Source organism: Pan paniscus, chromosome 7, assembly GCF_029289425.2.
Source record: "Pan paniscus chromosome 7, NHGRI_mPanPan1-v2.0_pri, whole genome shotgun sequence".
Taxonomy (NCBI): domain Eukaryota; kingdom Metazoa; phylum Chordata; class Mammalia; order Primates; family Hominidae; genus Pan; species Pan paniscus.
Window position 1 is genome coordinate 69558675 of NC_073256.2, and position 23757 is coordinate 69582431.

At 41.6% G+C, this 23757-nt stretch overlaps 1 protein-coding gene across 13 annotated transcripts in view; it reads left to right on the forward strand.

Annotated features, from left to right (window-relative positions):
• The window catches only part of RGS20 (regulator of G protein signaling 20), an 81568-nt gene that overhangs the window by 42328 nt on the left and 15483 nt on the right, over positions 1-23757 (forward strand). For 9 of the 13 annotated variants that reach the window (XM_034966088.3, XM_003823247.5, XM_034966091.3 and 6 more), the window contains one exon: positions 18129-18277. The exons of 1 other annotated variant lie outside the window; for it this stretch is intronic. In XM_034966088.3, the coding sequence (XP_034821979.1) occupies positions 18129-18277 (149 nt within the window). The remainder of the gene's footprint in view (positions 1-18128; positions 18278-23757) is intronic. 3 more of the 13 variants (XM_034966092.3, XM_063606756.1, XM_034966090.3) reach the window with 1 other exon arrangement.

Sequence of the window (23757 nt, forward strand, 5' to 3'; positions counted from 1 at the left end):
GAGCTTTTCTTTTCTTTTTTTTTTTTTTAAATACACCAGCCTGAACAGATCTGGGCTTTCCTTTGTGGGATTTTTTTAAAATAACTAACCAATCTCTTTACTTGTAAAAGTTCCATTTAGATTTTTTCTTTAGTTAATTTTGTTAGTTTATGACCTTCCAGGATTTTTTCCATTTCATCTAAGTTTTCTAATTAGTTGGCATACAGTTGTTCATAGTATTCCATTATCGTTCTTTTTATTTCTGTAAGATCAGTAGTAATTTCCCATCTTTCATTCCTGATTTTGGTAATTTGAGTCTTCATTTTTCTTCATCAACTAGCTAAGGTTTGTCAATTTTGTTGATCTTTTCAAATAACTAACTTATGGTTTCATGAATTTTCTCTATTGTATTTTTCTATTTCTATTTTCTATTCCATTGTGTTTGGAAAACATACTTTGTATCATAATAATGATTTTAAATCTGTTGAGGCTGTTTTACGGCCTATTATATGGTCTATTCTGGAGAATTTTCATGTGTATTTGAGAAGAATATGTTTTCCACTGATGCAGGTGGAGTGCTCTATAGATGTCTGTTAGGTGTAGTTAGTTTATAGTGTCCTGATGTCCTCTATTCATATGCTTGTTGATCTTCTATCTAGTTGTTCTGTCCATTATTGAAAGCAAGGTATTGAACTTTATTACTGTTATCATTGAATTGTCGGTTTTTCCCTTCAATTCTGTTAGTTTTTGCTTTATGTATTTTTGTGGTTCTGTTATTGGGTGTATATATATTTATAATTGTTTTATCTTCCTGAGACATTAGCTCTTTTACCATTATAAAATGTCCCTATTAATCTCTAGTAACATTTTGTGTTTAATAGTATTTTATTTGCTATTATTAGAGCCATTCCAGCTCTCTATGGTTGCTGTTGCCAGATATATATTTTTCCATCCTTTTACTTTCTATCTATTTGCATTTTTGAATCTAAAGTATGTCTCTTGTAGACAGCATATACTTGGATTATGTTTGTAATCATTCTGGCAATCTCTGTCTTTTGATTGGATTGTTTAATCTGCACACTTTTCACATTGTCATTGATCCATTTAGATTTACCTTTGTGTTTTTCTTTTCACTTTCTATACATTTCATGACTACTGTGTTCTCTTTTCCTCCCTTATTAACTTCCTTTGTTTTATGTTGATATTTTCTAGTGTACCATTTTACTTCTTTAGTAATTTTTTCACTGTATGTGTATATTTTTTAATTTTAATTTTTAATCCTTCTTTGAGACAGGGTGTCACTTTGTCACACAGGCTGGAGTGCAGTGGTGCAATCATAGCTCAAACTCCTGGGCTCAACAGTCCTCCTGCCTCAGCCTCCCAAGTAGCTAGGACTACATGTGTGCACCCTCATGCCAGCTAATTTTTTAAATTTTTTGTAGGTATGGGGTTTCACTATGTTGTCCAGGCTGGTCTTGAACTCCTGGTCTCAAGTGAGCCTCCTTCCTTGACCTCCCAAAGTGCTGGGATTTCAGGCATGAGAAAATGTGCCTGGCCCTGAGGTAATTTCTTCATGGCCTCTATAATGCTTATAATACCTTAATGTATCAGAATCAACTTTAGATGTATACTACCTTAATTCTAGTAAGATATAGAAACTTTTCTCTTATATATAGCTCCTTTCTCTCCCTACTGTTTTGTGGCTACTACTGCTATACATATTAAGGTGCATATGTATTACAAATCCAATAACATATTGTTATAATTACTGCTTTATATAATCCTCCCAAAGTGCTGGGATTACAGGCGTGAGCCACCGAACCTGGCCAATCCTATGTCTTTTAAAGAAGCTAAGAAAAGAAACAAGAGCAGAAATATATGTATAGAGTTTCTTCTTTAAAAAATATTAGGCCTGGCCTAGTGGCTCACATTTGTTATCCTAGCACTTTGGGAGGCCAAGGAAGGCAGGTTGCTTGAACTCAAGAGTTTGAGACCAGCCTGGGCAACATACTGAGACCCCGTCTTTACAAAAAATATATAAATTAGCCTGGCATGGTGGTGTGTGCCTGTAGTCCCAGCTACTTGGGGAGCTGAGGCAGGAGGATCACTTGAGCCCGGGAGGCAAAGGTTGCAGTGAGCCAAAATCACGCCACTGCACTCCAGCCTGGGCGACAGAGCGAGACTCTGTCTCAAAAAAAAAAAAAAATTCCAGAGACTTTAAATGATTGTTTTTTAATAACTCACTAGTTATATGATTATATTTTGCTGGAGAGAGAGTCTACGTCCCTCACGTAGCCATTCGGGAACCAACCTGCAGATGATGCGCCGTGTCTTCTTATCTCTTAGTCTTTCTGAACATTCTAAATTAGTCCTTCAGTACTATTTTCTAATATCCTCGCAACTTTCTACTTGATTCTTTTTCGTGACTACCTGTTCTTATTTTATTTCTATTTGTTTTAGTTTCCTATTTTTTGACATTTTAAATGTAAATGATTTCTTCATTATTATTTGAGCATCTCAACTTTTATTTTTCATTTTCTTCTACAACATTAAATTCATATTTCAGTGGGTGATTTTAATGACTGTCTTTCTTCATATGTTTTGGAATTTTAGTTTGCAAATACTTTTTTTTTTTTTTTGAGAGTGTCTTGCTTTGTTGCCCAGGCCGGAGTGCAATGGAATGATTATAGTTCACTGCAGCCTTGACCTCCTGGGCTCAAGCATTCCTCCAACCTCTGCCTCCTGAGTAGCTAGGACTACAGACATGTGCCATCAGACCCAGCTAATTTTTTTATTTTTTATTTTTTTTGAGACAGAGTCTTGCTCTGTCACCCAGGCTGAAGTGCAGTGGTGTATGTTGGCTCACAGCAACCTCCGCCTCCCGGGTTCAAGAGATTCTCCTGCCTCAGCCTCCCAGATAGCTGGGATTACAGGTGCACCACCACGCCCGGCTAATTTTTGTATTTTTAGTACAGACAGGGTTTCACCATGTTGGCCAGGCTGGTCTCTAACTCCTGACCTCAAGTGATCTACCCACCTTGGCCTCCCAAAGTGCTAGGATTACAGGCATGAGCCACCGTGCCTGGCCTAGTTTTTTAATTTTTTTGTAGAGATGGGGCTTAATATGTTGCTCAGGCTGGTCTTAAACTCCTGGCCTCAAGCAATCCTCCTACCTCTGCCTCCCAAAGCACTGGGATAACAGGCATGAGCCACCATGCCCAGCTGCAAGTTCATTTTAAAGCAGTTGTTTCATTCTTTTTTGTTGTTGAACTTTTTTCTGTCCTCCTTAGTTTTTACTTATCTCCATCTAGAAACATTAAGATTTCCTTCACTGATCATCTGGGCAACCTACTAAGAGCCAGATGTTATGATGACAATTCAGAATTTCTGCCCAAGTGATATTGTGAATATGGCAGATTTCAGAACCAGCAGTTCCAGCTCATTCCGGACCATAGAGATGTCTATATGCTCCCATATTCCACATCTAGCCTCAGCAGAGGTCAGCTACAGTTGGTGTTTTTTATAAGCTTCCTTCATAAGGAAGAGGAGATTCTTCTCAACTTTTAAAGCACTGACTGCAGCTCCAACCCCACATTTAACCTGGAGCAATTTTAGTCCCTTTTAGCTTCTGGACTGATGTTGCCTCTGCCCATTACTTGGACCTACAGCCAAGCAGGCCCACTGCTTCCACTCTGCCCATTGATTTACACTGCCATTGCATTTCTGGTTGGAGGTATATTTATCTTGGTTTTGAACTCAACTACATGTTTTTAGACTTTTCTTATCTGTCATTGCTTTTGCTTGGAACAGAATCAGTGATCAAAGTGAGATCATTACCCCAGCTTGCCTAGAGTCCCAATCCCGTCCTGAATTTGCAGTCAGCCATTTTAGGCTGTAGTCTTTAGCTTCTCTGTAACATTCACAATAGCTTTCTGGATGGAAGTGATGGGTGGATTGGATCAGCAAGACACAGAAACCAGGAGTAAAAAAAAAATATGAACCAGAGTTTGGGTAGGGTAATGGTGAGGCCTGTGGCAGGGTTCCCAGCAGGGCAAGATTCTGTGCAGGAAAACAAAGTTAGAAGTTAACGAGGTGGCTGGATGTGGTGGCTCATGCCTGTAATCCCAGCATTTTGGGAGGCCAAGGTGGGCGGATTACCTCAGGTCAGGAGTAAAAATACAAAATTAGCTGGGCATGGTGGCACATGCCTGTAATCCCAGCTACTCAGGAGGCTGAGGCAGGAGAATCACTTGAACCCGGGAGGTGGAGGTGCCGGTGAGCTGAGATCGTGCCATTGCACTTTAGCCTGGGCAACAAGAGCGAAACTCAATCTCAAAAAAAAAAGAAGTTAAAACGAAGTAAGATATTCAAGGTCAGTGTCTAAAGCAGGGAACAGCTAGTACTAAGGAGTAATCTACTAGCACTGTGTTCTGACAAAGATGTTACTAACGGAGGCCCTGTGGGAGCCATGATCTACCCAGCCATACTGCCCAAAGAAAAAATACTTCAAGAGCCAAGGTTTATTAAAGCAAAAGTAGGCCGGGCTCAGTGGCTCACACTTGTAATCTCAGCACTTCGGAAGGCTGAGGCAGGAGCATCACTTGAGCCCAGGAGTTTGAGACATAGTGAGATCCCACCTCTATGAAAAAAAATTTTAATTAGCTGGGTATGGTGGCACACACTGTGGTTCCTGCTACTTGGGAGACTTGGACAGGAGGATTGCTTGAACTCAGGAGGTTGAAGCTGCAGTGAGCCGTGTTCACACCACTGTACTGCAGCCTGGGCAACAGAGTGAGATCCTGTCTCAAAAAACAAAAAAGAAAATGGATTTGGGATTTGAGTCTCCTCCAGGAGAATGTGTCCTCTCAAATTTTCTTATATTATTGTCTAACTCTTTCAAGGCCCTAAACTATCCCCTGATGGTAGGATCCTACTTCTTAGGGTCTTTGAAGAAGGCTTTGAATTTATGTATTTTTGGATTCTTGGTTCTCCTTCATCAGTTGCTCATCTATGATTCTATATCTTTCTGGAACAGGAACTTGAGTCTTAGGCCTTAAGAGATAAGAGATTTTTTTTAAACACAATACTTGGTGTTTCATTGTATTCTCAATATGTAATTCAATAATCGCTATCTTCAGGATTTGGGAACTATAGTGAAAATAAATAACTATTAAAGGAATCTGGCTACCAAGTGTGTTTACCAGAAAATAAGAAAGAACTTCTCTGGGTTGGACATGGTGGCTCACACCTCTAATCCCAGCACTTTGGGAGGCTGAGACAGGCGGATCACTTGAGGTCAGGAATTCGACACCAGCCTGGCCAATATGGTGAAACCCCATCTCTACTAAAAATACAAAAATTAGCCACGTGTGGTGGTGGGCGCCTGTAATCCCAGCTGCTCTGGGAGGCTGAGGCAGGAGAATCACTTGAACCCAAGAGGCGGAGGTTACAATGAGCCGAGATCGCACCACTGCACTCCAGCCTGGGTGACAGAGCAAGACTCCATCTCAAAAAAAGAAAGAAAGAAAGAAAAAACCTCTCTGAGATAATTAGTTAGGTTAAAACTTTTTTAAAAACTAGTTACTGGTTTCAATTCCAAAATACTAAAAGATTGTGATCAAAATTAAGAGTTTGCCTTGGCTTTTAGTTGAATTTTGAAAGGCCTCTTAAATGTTGAGTTCCTAGGAATTTGGAAAAGCCTTGTTCGAGGATTGTCTCTTGACTGAGATCTGAAATGTTTAATAAGCTATCAACCTGTATTATTCCCATTTCCTCAGGATGCTCTTTTTGTTTTTTGGGGCGTTTTTTTTTTTTTTTGAGACAAGGTCTCACTCGGTCACCCAGGCTAGGGGCAGTGGCGGAATCACAGCTCACTGCAGCCTCAACCTCCTGGGCTCAAATGATCTTCTCACCTTAGCCCCCCGACCAAGTAACTGGGACTACAGGCGCGCGCCACCATACCCAGCTAATTTTTATATTTTTGTGTAGAGATGGGGTTTCTCCATGTTGCCCAGGCTGGTCTCAAACTCCTGAGCTCAAGCGATCCACCCGCCTCATCCTCCTAAAGTGCTGGGATTACAGGCATAAGGCACCATGTCCAGCCCTCAGGCTGCTTTTGAAATCCCACACATGTTAGCATATGAGGTTGCTAACAATGATTTCACATTCTTCTAAGTTCTCAGCCCTAGGACCATCAGGTGAAGACAGCCAGTACCTGGGGGATGATGTGTGTGACTTACATGGTCATCCCAAAGGACAGTAAAATGATGCCCAGCATTCTCTGCCAAACAGACTAAAAAAGGAGAGAAGAGCACTGTCAAAAGGCATTGATTCCATGTTATTTAGAAAGGACAAATGGAAATGATATGTGCATAGAGTTCTCCCACAGATATGATGAAGGCAAAGGAGAAGATGTATGAAGCTGGTTTGGCTAATTAGATCCTATACTGATGTCTGAAAAGACTAGTGGAATTAACATATACATTGATGGCATATTTTTACAATCTTGTAAATAGGTAGCATTTATATCAGTGGTATAATAAAAGAATAATTATCTTTTAGACCTGAGAAGAGTTTGCTTAGTAAGGTAAGGGTGACTCAACATCAAGAATGCATTAATTCACTTCATTAACTATTCAAAGGAGGAAATTGATATGCTCATCTAAATAGATTTTTTTAAATCTAAAAGAATTCAACATTTTAAAAACTTTATTAAGGAAATTTCCAACCACACAAATATGTAGAGGATAGTATATAACAAACCCTGTGTGTTAGTCAACTTCAATAATTATCAAATCAACATTTGCTTCTTTTTAATATTCATGTTTTATTAACACTTTTAGTTCTCCTCAGGCTCTTGCATTTCTCCACAGACATTTATGGTATAAATGATCACTCCCATCACCAAACACTCCAACATTTAGCAAGGAAGTGAAAGCCATTCCCATTAATTTAGAATTTTTTTGTACATAGAGATGAGAGATTGTTAGTAAACTTTTCCAGGAATAGCATGTATTTCTGTACACTTACTTATCGAATCTTTAAATGATTTAAAATGTCAAAATTATAGTTCAGTAAACATGAATACAGTCTTAATAACAGTCTCTTCTAATTTAGTCTGATAAAAGACTTTCATGCTCACCAGGGCGCGGTGGCTCACATGTGGAATCCCAACACTTTGGGAGGCTGAGGCAGGAAGATCACCTGAGGTCAGGAGTTAGAGACCAGCCTGACCAAAATGGAGAAACCCCATCTCTGCTGAAAATACAAAATTAGCCAGGCGTGGTGGTGCATGCCTGTAATCCCAGCTACTCGGGAGGCCGAGGCAGGAGAATTGCTTGAACCTGGGAGGCAGAGGTTGCGGTAAGCTGAGATCGCACCATTGCACTCCAGCCTGGGCAACAAAAGTAAAACTCCGTCTCAAAAAAAAAAAAAAGATTTTCATGTTCGAAAGAAGACAATGTCTTATATATCTAATCTTTTCAGCAACCATCAAAAAGGTCTAAGTCCATCAACAGGTGAATGGATAAACAAATAGTAGTACATCCATACAGTGGAATCCTGCTCAGGAATAACAAGGAATGACTTATTGATATATGCAACAATCTCAAAACAATTATGCTACGCAAAGGAAACCAGACCACAATAAAAGATGTTGTATGGTTCCCTTTATATAAAAATCAAGAAATGCAAATTAATGGATATAGAGAGAAAGCAGATCAGTCAGCACCCAAGGCAGAGGCATAAGAGGGAAGGAACAAAAGAGAAATTCTCAAGAGGGAGGGTTTTGAGAAAACTTTTGAGGGTGAGGATGTGTTCACCATCTTAATTGTGATGATGGCTTCCCAGGTATACATATCAAAACTTATCAAATTATATACCTTAAACATGTGCAGTTTATTGGATGTCTGTTAGACCTCAATAAAGCTGTTTTTAAAAATGTATACAATTCCAGAGCTCTCCAGTCTCAAAAATTTTTTTTTTAAATGTATAAGAACAGGCCAGGCACAGTGGCTGATGCCTGTAATCCCAGCACTTTGGGAGGCTAAGGCGGGTGGATAACCTAAGGTCAGGAGTTCAAAATCAGCCTGGCTCCCATCTCTACTAAAAATACAAAAATTAGCTGGATGTGGTGGCGGGCGCCTGTAATTCCAGCTACTCGGGAGGCTGAAGCAGGAGAATTGCTTGAACCGAAAAGGTGGAGGTTGCAGTGAGCCAAGATCGCACCATTGCACTCCAGCCTGGGAGACAAGAGCAAAACTACATATCAAAAAAAATGTTTAATAACAGACTTTGATAGAAGTTACCTTTGACTTCTAATGGCTATATTTGGTCCTAAGAAACCTTATGATGTTCTCTAAGAGTTAGCTCACTCAGTCATTAAAATTCTTCCAGATATTTACAAACAGATAGGTGTGTATAAACAAATCAAATATGTTAGCTTATGACATAGGGCTAGAGAGTTAAAATTAAAATTTTTTTAATGTTAATAAGTTAGCACAGCTTATTTTATACCACGTAAATAGTGAAAGAAAGCCTGCTTAACTTGAAATGTTATCTTCCAGAAACCTCCAACACATAGCATACATGTCAGCAAAACACTAACAGTCTGCTCATTAAAGAAAGTCTTGAGGAAGACAAAGGTGCCTAGTACTATTGCTACTTTTCAATATTTACTCAACTTCCTGGCCAATGAAATAAGACCAGGGTAAGAACAGATACCTTAAAAAGGTACAGGAAGCAAAGAGACTAGGGTGATCATGCAGAGACAGTATGATCATCTAATTAAAGAATGAACAGAAAAATTACTGGAACTGTAAGAGAATTCAATATAGTATTCTTAGCCTTCCTATATGCTAAAATATCTACTTAGAAAACACAGTTGGGTACTAGGGGAAGATATCATTTATGACAGCAGCAAAAATCAGCCTACAAAATATTCAGGAGTAAACCTATCAAAAATGTGCAAGACCTGTTTGAAGAGACCCTTACCCCACATGTAAGAGAGGATTTAAGTGAATAGATATTTCATGGACTGATTGGGAAGACCCAGTGTGGCCAAGATGTTGGAACAGGACTCCTCTGAGACCTTGGGACAGCACCATGTCACAGTCCTTCCTACTTCTGGATATTAATTAGGATATGGTTTGGTTTTTTGTTTTTTGACAGAGTCTCACTGTTGCCGAGGCTGGAGTGCAGTGGCACGATCTCAGTTCACTGCAACCTCTGCCTCCAGGGTTCAAGTGATTCTCCTGCCTCAGCCTCCCAAGTAGCTGAGATTACAAGTGTGTGCCACCACACTCAGCTAATTTTTTTTGTAGTTTTGGTAGAGACAGGGTTTTACCATGTTGGCCAGGCTGGTCTCGAACTCCTGACCTCAAGTGATCTGCCTGCCTCGGCCTCCCAAGGAATATGTTTTTTTAATGAGGCAAGTTGCATCAACATCTCATAGGAAATAATAGTTACCTGGAGCATCTTTTGTTCAAAACATCTTGGTTTGGAGATTGTGCTGGCTTGTCCTGAGGCCTCAGTGCCCGAATTGAGTGAATGAAGTGAAACCATGGTTAGGCTATCTCCTCCACAGGTCAGGTGAAGACGTGATCCCTGGAGTCACTCGAGCCTAGAGTTTCTGCCTTCGAAGCTGTCTCCCTGTGGTACCCATAAAGCATGACTGTGGCTGACCGTGTGTCTCTGCCTCCACCTTTTGGCTAAGTGAGCCACACCAACTCAGTAACCCCAGCAGAGCACTGTGGGTGGTCTCTGGGTATGTTGGGAGCATCGTTTTCACAGTGTATGAAAGAAGAAAAAACAGTAAAGCCCTTTGATGGGTCTTTCTTGTGGTCCTGAAACTTACATGCAAGACTAATTAAGGCCAGGTGCAGTGGCTCACGCCTGTAATCCCAGCACTTTGAGAGGCCAAGGTGGGCAGATCATGAGGTCAGGAGTTTGAGACCAGCCTGGCCAACATGGTGAAACCCCATCTCTACTAAAAATACAAAAATTAGCTGGGCGTGGTGGTGGGCACCTGTAATCCCAGCTACTCAGGAGGCTGAGGCAGGAAAATCGTTTGAACCTGAGAGGCAGAGGTTGCAGTGAGCCAAGATCATGCCATTGCACTCCAGCCTGGGCAACAAGAGCAAAACTCCAAAACAACAACAACAACAACAACAACAACAACAAACAACCTGTGGCTGGCAAACTGGCTGAATAGGAACAGCTCCGGTCTGTAGCTCCCAATGAGATCAACGCAGAAGGTGGGTGACTTCTGCATTTCCAATGGAGGTATCTGGCTAATCTCATTGGGACGGGTTAGACAGTGGGTGCAGCCCATGGAGGGTGAGCAGAAGCAGCGTGGGGCGTCGCCTCACCCAGGAAGTGCAAGGTGTCAGGGAACTCCCTCCCGTAGCCAAGGGAAACCATGAGAAACTGTGCCATGAGGGACAGAGCACTCCGACCCAGACAGTACTCTTTTCCCACAGTCTTTGCAACCTACAGACCAGAAGATTTCCTCTGATGCCTACACCACTAGGGCCCTGGTGGTGACAAAATCTCTCAGCACTTGCTTGTCTGTAAAGGATTTCATTTCTTCTTTGCTTATGAAGCATAGTTTGGCTGGATATAAAATTCTGGGTTGAAAATTCTTTTCTTTAAGAATGTTGAATATCGGACCCCACTCTCTTCTGGCTTGTAGGGTTTCTGCAGAGAGATCTGCTGTTAGTCTGATGGGCTTCCCTTTGTGGGTAACCCGACCTTTCTCTCTGGCTGCCCTTAACACAAAACTGGGTGGCCATTTGGGCAGACACCAAGCTAGCTGCAGGAGTGTTCTTCATACCCCAGTTTCACCTGGAACGCCAGCGAGACAGAACCGTTCACACCCCTGAAAAGGGGGCTAAAGCCAGTCTGCCATGGTCTAGCTCAGTGGATCCCACCCCCATGGAACCCAGCAAGCTAAGATCCAATGGCTTGAAATCCTCGCTGCCAGCACAGAAGTCTGAAGTTGACCTGGGATGCTTGAGCTTGATAGGGGGAGGGGCGTCCACCATTAATGAGGCTTGAGTAGGCGGTTTTCTCCTCACACAGTGTAAACAAAGCCACCAGGAAGTTCGAACTAGGAGGAGCACACTGCAGCTTAGCAAAGTCGCTGTAGCCAGACTGTATCTCTAGATTCCTCCTCTCTGGATAGGGCATCTCTGAAAGAAAGGCAGCAGCCCCAGTCAGGGGCTTATAGATAAAACTCTCATCTCCCTGGGACAAAGCACCTGGGGGAAGAGGCAACTATGGGAGCAGCTCCAGCAGACATACTGCCTGGCGGCTCTGAAGAGAGCAGCAGATCTCCCAGCACAGTGCTTGAGCTCTGCTAAGGGACAGACTGCTTCCTCAGGTGGGTCCCTGACCCCTGTGCCTCCTGACTGGGAGACACCTCCCAGCAGGGGTCGACAGACATCTCATACAGGAGAGCTCCAACTGGCATCTGGTAGGTGCCCCTCTGGGACGAAGCTTCCAGAGGAATGAACAGGCAGCTGTTCTGCAGCCTTTGCTAGTGATACCCTGGCAAACAGAGTCTGGCATGGACCTCCAGCAAACTCCAGCAGACCTGCAGCAGAGGGGCCTGTTAGAAGGAAAGCTAACAAATGAAAGGAATAGCATCAACATCAACAAAAAGGACGTCCACACAGAAACCCCATCCAAAGATCACCAACATCAAAAACCAAAGGTAGATAAATCCATGAAGATGAGGAAAAACCAGTGCAAAAAGGCTGAAAATTCCAGAAACCAGAATGTCTCTTCTACTCCAAAGGATCACAACTCGTTGCCAGCAAGGGAACAAAACAGGACAGAGAATGAGTTTGACGCATTGACAGAAGGAGGCTTCAGAAGGTAGGTAATAAACTCCTCTGAGCTAAAGGAGCATGTTCTAACCCAATGAAAGGAAGCTAAGAACCTTGAAAAAAGATTAGAGGAATTGCTATCTAGAATAACCATTTTAGAGAAGAATATACATGACCTGATGTAGCTGAAAAACACAGCACAAGAACTTCCTGAAGCATACACAAGTATCATTAGCCTAATTGATCAAGTGGAAGAAAGGATATCAGAGATTGAAGATCAACTTAATGAAATAAAGTGTGAAGACAAGATTAGAGAAAAATGAATGAAAAGGAATGAACAAAGTCTCCAAGAAATATGGGACTATGAGAAAGACCAAATCTACATTTGATTGGTGTACCTGAAAGTGACAGGGAGAATGGAACCAAGTTGGAAAACACTCTTCAGGATATTATCTGGGAGAACTTCCCCAACCTAGCAAGAGAGGCCAACATTCAAACTCAGGAAATACAGAGAACACCACAAAGATATTCCTCATAGAGAGCAACCCAAGACTCATAATCATCAGATTCACCAAGGTTGAAATGAAGGAAAAAATGTTAAGGGCAGCCAGAGAGAAAGGTCGGGTTACCCACAAAGGGAAGCCCATCAGACTAACAGCAGATCTCTCTGCAGAAACCCTACAAGCCAGAAGAGAGTGGGGTCCAATATTCAACATTCTTAAAGAAAAGAATTGTCAACCCAGAATTTTATATCCAGCCAAACTATGCTTCATAAGCAAAGGAGAAATGAAATCCTGTACAGACAAGCAAATGCTGAGAGATTTTGTCACCACCAGGCCTGCCCTACAAGAGCTCCTGAAGGACATACTACACACGGAAAGGAAAAACCAGCATCAGCCACTACAAAAACATACCAAATTGTAAAGACCATCAACACTATGAAGAAACTGCATCAACTAATTGGCAAAATAACCAGCTAGCATCATAATGACAGGATCAAATTCACACATAACAATATTAAGCTTAAATGTAAACAGGCTAAATGCCCCAGTTAAAAGATGCAGACTGGCAACTTGGCTAAAGGTCAAGACCCAACAGTGTGCTGTATTTAGGAGACCCATCTCACGTGCAGAGACACACATAGACTCAAAATAAAGGCATGGAGGAATATTTACAAGCAAATGGAAAGCAAAAAGAAGCAAGGGTTGCAATCCTAGCCTCTGATAAAACAGACTTTAAACCAACAATGATCAAAAAAGACAAAGAAGGGCATCATTACATAATGGTAAAGGGATCAACACAACGAGAAGAGATAACTATCCTAAACATATATGCACCCAATAAAGGAGCATCCATATTCATAAAGCAAGTTCTTAGAGACCTACAAAGAGACGTAGACTCCCACACAATAATAGTTGGAGACTTTTACACCCCACTGTCAATATTAGACAGATTAACGAGACAGAAAATTAACAAGGATATTCAGGACTTGAACTCAGCTCTGGACCAAGCAGACCTAATACACATCTACAGAACTCTCAACCCCATACCAACAGAATATACAGTCTTCTCAGCACCACATCACATTTATTCTAAAATTGACCACATAATTGAAAGTAAAACACTCCTCGGCAAACGCAAAAGAACAGAAATCACAACAAACAGTCTCTCAGGCCACAGTGCAATCAAATTAGAACTCAGGAATAAGAAACTCACTCAAAACTGCAAAACTGCATGGAAACTGAACAACCTGCTCCTGAATGACTACTAAGTAAATAATGAAATTAAGGCAAAAATAAATAAGTTTTTTGAAACCAATGAGAACAAAGACACAACCTACCAGGGACACAGCTAAAGCAGCGTTTAGAGGGAAATTTATAGCACTAAATGCCCAAAGGAGAAAGCAGGAAAAATCTAGAACTGACACCCTAACATCACAATTAAAGAACTAGAGAAGTGAGAGCAAACGAATTCAAAAGCCAGCAGAAGACAACAGATAACTAAGATCAGAGCAGAACTGAAGGAGGACACCAAAAAATCCTTCAAAAAATCAATGAATCAAGGAGCTGGTTTTTGAAAAGATCAACAAAATAGCTAGACCACTAGCCAGACTAATAAAGAAGAAAAGACAGGAGAATCAAATAGACACAATAAAAAATTATAAAGCAGATATCACCACTGATCCCACAGAAATACAAACTACCATCAGAGAATATTATAAACACCTCTACACAAATAAACTAGAAAATCTAGAAGAAACAGATAAATTCCTGGACACATACACCCTCCCAAGACTAAATCAGGAAGAAGTCAAATCCCTGAATAGAACAATAACAAGTTCTGAAATTGAGGCAGTAATTAATAGCCTACCAACCAAAAAAAGGCCCAGGACCAGACAGATTCACAGCCTAATTCTACCAGAGCTACAAAGAGGAGCTGGCACCATTCCAAACAATAGAAACAATAGAAAAGGAGGGACTCCTCCCTAACTCATTTTGAGTCCAGCATTATCCTGATACCAAAACCTGGCAGAGACACAACAAAAAAAGAAAATTTCAGGCCAATATCCCTGATGAACATCAATGCAAACATCCTCAATAAAATACTGGCAAACCGAATCCAGCAGCACATCAAAAAGCTTATCCACCACCGTCAAGTCGGTTTCATCCTTGGGATGCAAGGCTGGTTCAACATTTGCAAATCAATAAACATAATCCATCACATAAACAGAACCAATGACAAAAACCACATGATTATCTCAATAGATGCAGAAAAGGCCTTCAATAAAATTCAACACCCTTTCATGCTAAAAACTCTCAATAAACTAGGTATTGATGGAACGTATCTCAAAATAACAAGATCTATTTATGACACACCCACAACCAATATCATGTTGAATGGACAAAAGCTGGAAGCATTCCCTTTGAAAACTGGCACAAGACAAGAATGCCCTCTCTCACCACTCCTATTCAACATAGTATTGGAAGTTCTGGCCAGGGCAATCAGGCAAGAGAAAGAAATAAATGGTATTCAAATAGGAAGAGAGAGAGTCAAATTATCTCTGTTTGCAGATGACATGATTGTATATTTAGAAAACCTCAACATCTCAGCCCAAAATCTCCTTAAGCTGATAAGCAACTTCAGCAAAGTCTCAAGATACAAAATCAATGTGCAAAAATCACAAGCATTCCTATACACCAAGAACAGACAAAAAGAGAGCCAAATCATGAGTGAACTTCCATTCACAATTGCTTCAAAGAGAATAAAATACCTAGAAATACAACTTACAAGGGATGTGAAGGACCTCTTCAAGGAGAACTACAAACCACTGCTCAAGGAAATAAGGGAGGACACAAACAAATGGAAAAACATTCCATGGTCATGGATAGGAAGAATCAATATCCTGAAAATGGCCATACTGCCCAAAGTAATTGATAGATTCAATGCTGTCCCCATCAAGCTACCACTGACTTTCTTCACAGGAAAAAACTACTTTAAATTTCATATGGAACTAAAAAAGAGTTTGTATAGCCAAGACAATCCCAAGCAAAAAGAACAAAGCTGGAGGCATCACGCTACCTGACTTTAAACTATACTACAATGTTGTAGTAACCAAAACAGCATGGTACTGGTACCAAAACAGATATATAGACCAATGGAACAGAACAGAGGCCTCAGAAATAACACCACACATCTACAACCATCTGATCTTTGACAAACTTGACAAAAACAAGCCATGGGGAAAGGATTCCCTATCTAATAAATGGTGTTGGGAAAACTGGCTAGCCATATGCAGAAAACTGAAATTGGGTTCTCACTCATAGGTGGGAATTGAACAATGAAAACACTTGGACACAGGGTGGGGAACATCACACACCAGGGCCTGTCATGGAGTGGGGGGAGAGGGGAGGGATAGCATTACGAGATATACCTAATGTAAATGATGAGTTAACGGGTGAAGCATACCAACATGGCACATGTATACATATGTAACAAACCTGCACGTTGTGCACATGTACCCTAGAACTTAAAGTATAATAATAATAAATAAATAAATAAACATAAAAATAAAATAAAAAAAGAAAACTGAAATGGGACCCCTTCCTTACACCTTATACAAAAGTTAAATCAAGATGGATTAAAGACTTAGATGTAAGACCTAAAACCATAAAAACCCTAGAAGAAAACCCAGGCAATACCATTCAGGACATAGGCATGAGCAAAGACTTCATGACTAAAACATCAAAAGCAATGGCAATAAAAGCAAAAATTGACAAATGGGTTCTAATTAAACTAAAGAACTTCCGCACAGCAAAAGAAACTATCATCAGAGTGAACAGGCAACCTACAGAATGGGAGAAAATTTTTGCAATCTACTCATCTGACAAAGGGCTAATATCCAGAATCTACAAGGAAGTTAAACAAATTTACAAGAAAAAAACAAACAACCCCATCAAAAAGTGGGCAAAGGATATGAAGAGACACTTCTCAAAAGAAGACATTTATGCAGCCAACAGACACATGAAGAAAAGCTCATCATCACTGGTTGTTAGAGAAATGCAAATCAAAACCACAATGAGATACCATCTCATGCCATTTAGAATGGCAATGATTAAAAAGTTAGGTAACAACAGATGCTGGAGAGGATGTGGAGAAATAGGAATGCTTTTACACTGTTAGTGGGAGTGTAAATTAGTTCAATCATTGTGGGAGACAGTGTGATGATTCCTCAAGGATCTAGAACCAGAAATACCATTTGGCCCAGCAATCCCATTACTGGGTATATACCCAAAGGATTAGAAATCATTCTACTATAAAGACACATGTACGCATATGTTTATTGCGGCACTGTTCACAGTAGCAAAGACTTGGAACCAACCCAAATGCCCATCAATGATAGACTGGATAAAGAAAATGTGGCACATATACACCATGGAATTCTATGCAGCCATGAAACAGGATGAGTTCACGTCCTTTGCAGGGACATGGATGAAGCTGGAAACCGTCATTCTCAGCAAACTAACACAAGAACAGAAAACCAAAAACTGAATGTTCTCGCTCATAAGTGGGAATTAAACAATGAAAACACATGGACACAGGGAGAGGAACATCACACACTGGGGCCTGTCAGTGGATGGGGGACTAAGGGAGGGATAGCATTAGGAGAAATACTTAATGTAGATGACAGATTGATGGGTGCAGCAAACCACTATGGCACGTGTATACCTATGTACCTATGTAACAAACCTGCAGGTTTTGCACATGTGTCCCAGAACTTAAAGTATAATTTAAAAAATAAAAATAAAATAATTAGAACAAAGTCCAGCAGTATAGAGAATTAGGTAATAATCAATAGGAACAGACAAATCTAATGTTGAAATAGAATAATAGATCCAGAAATTAATTCTAAAGTCTTATTTATGGTTCTTTAATATGTCCTTGATATTAGCTTGCAATTAGCTCCATCAAGTGATAGTATCCAACGTAAAATGGGCTTAGCAATTTCTTGCTTCTCATGCTGCTTTTATATCTCTCTTCTTTCACATTCTTGGAGTCCCCAACAACAGGGCAGAGGCTGAAGGGCACAGATCTTTTGTGTCGTATGGCTTGGCCTCCATCGAAGTAGGTGAGGGTGACCATCCCTGGTACGGAAAGACAGGTCTGGGCAGGCCACAGTCTGGCTCTCCTGCCTGGCTTCCTGGGAATAATTGAGCAATTACTCTGTACCAGGCGGGGTTCTGAATGCTTCCACGTCCCAATTTCAATCACTTCTGCAAGGTGACGCAGCTAGGAAAGATGTGACTCCGGCCACTCTGGCATCCAGGACTTACCTCCTCTTCTGACCTCTCGTCAGCCTGCTGTATTAGCCGGGCCGCCCTTCCCGTGTTGACCTCCTCCCATATCTGAGCGTTGGCCTCACAGGCAGCGTCATGAAGCTGCCACCATCCCTGTCCCCCTTTCGTTCAGGCCACAGGGATGCCTGGAGCTGGGAACGGCCCTGCGTAGCACTGACTGCAGAGTCTTCAGTGCGTGTGTGTCTCTGTCTCCTTTACTGAACTGTGAGCGCCTAAGGAGGGGCCTTCCATCTGCTAATTTATCCCTGGAATGTATCTCAATGCTTGGCAGAGGATAAGCGTTACACGTTGGATACATTAATTGATCCTAAGATTCTAAGCACTAAATTTTACGAGAAGTAGCAAAAATGACCTGAATGTAGTCGCACTGTATCTTTTCAATGATCCAAACGGCTGACTCCCTGGGCTTACGCCTTCATAACGCTGGAACCCCCTCCCGCCCGCTTTGTTCCTCTCCCTCTTGCAGCAGATGGGATCAGAGCGGATGGAGATGCGGAAGCGGCAGATGCCCGCCGCACAGGACACACCAGGCGCCGCCCCAGGCCAGCCCGGAGCGGGGAGTCGCGGGTCCAACGCATGCTGCTTCTGCTGGTGCTGCTGTTGTAGCTGCTCGTGGTAAGGTTTGGGGCTTTTTAATTAATGTGCTCCTGACTGGGAAGTGTAATGTGCTCCTAACTGGGACGTGGCACCCCTGAATAGTGGTGGTAGCTTACGGTTAATTCAATAAGTGTTTTTTAAGCAACTACTATATGCCTGACACACAGGGACACCCAAGAAATAACAACAGGCTGCATCTGTCTAGCTCTCAAGGGGTTTATGCTCAGATCCCTCAAATCAGGCCAACGTGTGTTAAACAACTAAAGAACAACCTCAGGCGGTTCACGATTGACTATCAACATTTGGGCAGAAATGGTTAGAAAGAATTGGACTCGAGGCACTCCTGTGGTAATGAAGGCTTAGGATCTAAGATAGGTCTTAAAGGTTAGGGCGATGAAGTAGAGGGAGCCTGGATTTTACCTTCTGCTGCTTCCATTTCATAAATTTTGTTTTGTAATAAAGAGAAATGTCAAAATATGTGTTTTAAAGAGAGAGAAATATTAAAATATATGCTAACTTACCGGGTAGAGGAAGACACACAGACAGTCATTGCTTTAAAAAGGAAAGAAACGACTTGAATGTAAAACATCTGTGACCCTTTGAGTAGCTGTTAAAGGTCTGGAGAAAAGGAGATAATTTACACCTAAAAATCATGGGAACTTTAGGTTACATCTTTGGGATCTTGGATATGAAAAGTGCTTAGTGCCAGCCAAGTTTGTGAACCACTTCCAGCAATGAAATCATCCTAAATTTTTGTAGGCTTGGCAGTAAGTTAGACCAGGACCTCACTGTCTGCTGGAAGAGAAGAAAAACTGATAATGGACTGATCACGAACCGTGATATGGAACTAACAGAACTGATCCCTGGGGAGGAGAGTGGAGTTGAAAATGAAATGCCCGGGGAAGTTTGGTGGCTCCTGCCCAACTCAGGCTAGTATGCATTTCCAAGAAGTTCCAATCTGGTGGAAGGGACACAGCAATAGAACATCCACCAAGGGGATCCTGATACCGATGGTCTCTTCATTCCCACAGCAAGAGGAAACGTGGCCATGGGGCTGACAAGAGCTAGGCAGTGTCAAGGTGAGACTTCAGCCCCTGGTAGGAATCTGGACAGCTCTGCAGGAAGCCAGAGGAGAGGCGCTGGTGGTGGGCAGAGGAAACACGTGGGTGTCCAGGGCCTGCCCTAAAGGAGGAAGACACCAGTGATGGCCAGACTGCATTTAGGGGCCTATATTCTCACTCTGCCAGTAGGTCTCAGTGGGGAAATGAGACCATCCTCCTAGAGATGTGCAGGATGTCCGGGTGCAGGTGAGACTCCAGCTGACGTTCAAACCTTCCCCTCCCTCCTTTCTCTGCTGCCTCACGCAGGGTGTGGGAGGCAGCTGACATGCTGACCAGTCAACATATTGTCCCGGGATAGTGTAAGGCTAGAGGGCGGGGCAGGTCCCAGAGCAGGCTCCTCCTACAGGTAACAAGTAGGACGAATAAAATAAGTATCTGTACCTAAGGCACTATCATCACCATCATAGCCAACACTTCTGTAGCACTTAGGTGTGTGTTGAAGAGACAATAGAGCAATGTCTTCAAAGTGCTGGAGAAAAGTAACTGAAAACTCAGTCAAACCATAATTCAAGAGTGTGGGTAAAATAAGACATTCTCAGACATACGAAGGCCAACCGAGTTTACTGCCTGCAAACCTAAAAGAACCGAAGAAAGGGCCTACTTCAGAGGAAAAAAAGGGAACCCAGAGGAAAGACTCAGGAAACAAGTAACAATCATAGATACAACGGGGTCAAATATTGATATAAAATGTGGCAATGAATTTTGTGTTAAAAAGTGTGAAACCAAAGCTGTAAACAATCTCATGTCAATGACATACAATTAAATAATTCAGACTTTCTTAGAAAAAATTATTAAAAGAAAATTTTCTTTCAAAAGTAATGTTATTCATAATTAGTCCAAAAATACACCCTATAGTTTTAACATCAGTGAAAGACAATAAATCTAGAAAACCTTACCAACACGTGATAAAAGTGACATCAGCAAAGGAGAAAATGAACTATTAAGTAAACAGCAGGATGCTTGGTATTTGGGTACCAACTCATCCCCACTGATAGGACTTTCTCAGTTTTAGCACTGAAAGGTCCCATAGCCCAGAAAACCTGAAAACCCTAGGCAAACCAGGAAAATTGGTCATCCTGCTTGGTATCCAAATATATAAAAATGTATTTATATTCCTACATAGCACCATATACAAAAATCAATTCCCACCTTAAAAAAAAAGATCAGCTGGGTGCGGTGGCTCACGCCTGTGGGAGGCTGACGTGGGAGGATCACAAGGCGGGCCGATCAAGAGAGGGAGACAATCCTGGCCAACATGGTGAAACCCCGTCTCTACTAAAAATACAAAAATTAGCCAGGCACAATGGCAGGCACCTGTAATCCCAGCTACTCAGGAAGCTGAGGCAGGAGAATTACTTGAACCCAGGGGGCGGAGGTTGCAGTGAGCCAAGATCACGCCACTGTACTCCAGCCTGGGCGACAGAGTGAGACTCCATCTCAAAAAAAAAAAAAAGGAATGAGTGGCCTGGCGCAGTGGCTCATGCCTGTAATCCCAGCACTTTGGGAAGCCGAAGTGGGCGGATCACCTGAGGTCAGGAGTTCGGGACCAGCCTGGTCAACATGGTGAAACCCCATCTGTACTAAAAAAAATACAAAAAATTAGCCAGGCGTGGTTGTGCATACCTGTAATCCCAGCTACTTGGGAGGCTGAGGCAGGAGAATCACTTGAACCCAGGAGACGGAGGCCGCAATGAGCTGAGATCGCACCATTGCACTCCAGCCTGGGCAACAAGAGTGAAACTCTGTATCGAAAAAGAGAAAGGAATGAAGTCTTGACACCACCAAAATACAGCATGAACTGTGAAAACATTGTGCTAAGTGAAAGAAGCTAGATACAAAAGACCACATATTTTACTACTCCACTTACATGAAATGTCCAGAATAGGTAAATCCATAGAGACAGAAAGTAGATTAGCAGTTGCCTAGGAATAAGGAAGATAGAGTTACTGCTAATGTGTACAGAGTTCCTTCTGGAGATGATGAAATGTTCTAAAATCATGGCAATAGTTATACCACTCTGTAAATATACTAAAAGCCATGGAATTATACGGTTCAATTTGGCAACTTGTACAGTGTGCAACTTATATCTTTTTTTTTTTTTTTTGAGATGGAATCTCGCTCTATCGCCCAGGCTGGAGTGCAGTGGTGCGATCTCAGCTCACTGCAACTTAAGCCTCCCGGGTTCCAGCAATTCTCCTGCCTCAGCCTCCTAAGTAGCTGGGATTATAGGCATGCACCAACATGCCCAGCTAATTTTTGTATCTTTAGTAGAGACGGGGTTTCACCATGTTGGCCAGACTGGTCTCGAACTCCTGACCCCAGGTGATCTGCCCGCCTCGGCCTTCCAAAGTGCTGGGATTACAGGTGTGAGCCATCAGGCCGGCCAAATTATATCTTAATAAAGCTATTTTTAAAATATGTTTAACAAAAGATACCAAAAATAAAATGAAAAGATAAAACATACTCAGATAAGATAGTTACAATGCAATTAAATAATTCATATCCAGGATAAAGAACATTAAAATACATTAATAAATAACAACCAAAAGAGTAAGCAAATGAAATGGAACAGAAAATAATCTGCTTGTATTTCCTACCAACAAGGATCAGAAAAACAAAAGTTAAATATACACCCTTTTAAAACCTATACCCTGGCAGATCACCTGAGCCCAGGAGCTCAAGATCAGCCTGGGCAACATGGTGAAACACCATCTTTACAAAAAACACAAAAATTGGCCGGGCGCGGTGGCTCACGCCTGTAATCTCAGCACTTTGGGAGGCCGAGGCAGGTGGATCACCTGAGGTTGGGAGTTCGAGACCAGCCCTACCAACATGGAGAAAACTCGTCTCTACTAAAAATACAAAATTAGCCAGGCATGGTGGCACATGCCCATAATCCCAGCTACTCAGGAGGCTGAGGCAGGAGAATTGCTTGAACCTGGGAGGCGGAGGTTTCGGTGAGCCGAGATTGCGCCATTGCACTTCAGCCTGGGCAACAAGAGCAAAACTCCATCTCAAAAAAATAAATAAATAAAAAATAAAACACAAAAATTAGCCAGGCATGGTGGCGCACACCTGTAGTCCCAGCTACTCAGGAGGCTGAGGTGGGAGGATCGCTTGAGCCCAGGGAGGTTGAGGCTGCAGTGAATTATGATTGTGCCGTTGCACTCCAGTGTGTGTAACAGAGTGAGACTCTGTCTGAAAAACAAAAACAAAAAAAAAGAAAAGAAAAACCTATACCCTGGAAAAACTTCTCAGACCCCTGCAAAAAAAGGAGACATGTATGAGAAGATTCACTACAGCATTCATCTGAGTGAGAAAAATTTAAAATGGTTCTAAAGGGCATAGACAGGAGAATGGATGAATATATTGTGGTATAGTTATACAATCCACTACCATACAGCACTTAAATTCATATACTAGAAAAACAAAACTAAACAAATAAATAAGTTAGGCGTGGTGGCTTACGCCTGTAATCCCAGCACTTTGGGAGGCCAAGGCAGAAGGATTGTTTGAGCCCAGGAGTTCGAGACCAGCTGGGGCAACATAGCGAGACCATGTCTCCACTAAAAAAAAAAAAAAAAAAAAAGTTAGCCCAGCATGGTGGCATGTGCCTGTAGTCCCAGCTACTCTAGAAGCTGAGGTGGAAGGATCACTTGAACCCAGGAGTTCAAGGCTGCAGTGAGCTATGATCATGCTACTGCACTCCAGCCTGGGCAACAGAGTGAGACCTTGTCTCAGAAATAAATAAATTCATATGCTAGAGGGAAAAAAAATTATAAAGCAATACATGTTACATAATTACATTTATACTATGTTTAAAAATATGTTTATGAATATAATATAGTAGCATAATTATGAATTGGAATGGTAAACAGTAAGTTAAAAATGGTGGCTCTCGCTAGGGTAAAGAGAGGAAGAAATGAGATGGGGAAAAGTACACAGCAAACTTCAACTGTTTTAATAGTGAATTTCCTTGTTTTTTTTTCACCACACTTTTGAGATTTATCCATATTAATATACATAGTCAAGTCAATTTTCAAGAAAAGTAAATGGCAATTTCTTTTCTAAGTACTTGTGAATCTTTCTCAACATTTTGCTGTAAGGCCTTCTGGTATTTAGTGTTATAAGGGAAGGCATGCTGATTCTTGTTCAGTTGAATATAAAGTTTTTTTCCTTTCTAGTAAGTTTTCTCTTTATCACTCAAAATTTTACCAAAATATATCTGGCCATGGGTCTGCTTTTACTGAAACTTCCTAAAACACAGCGAGCAACTATCTTGGCTACTATAGACATCTTCTAGGTCTGCTGTAACAATAACAGTGGACCGAGGTAAAGAAAACTTCACAAAAAAAAATTCTTCTCTTTTTCAAAAAC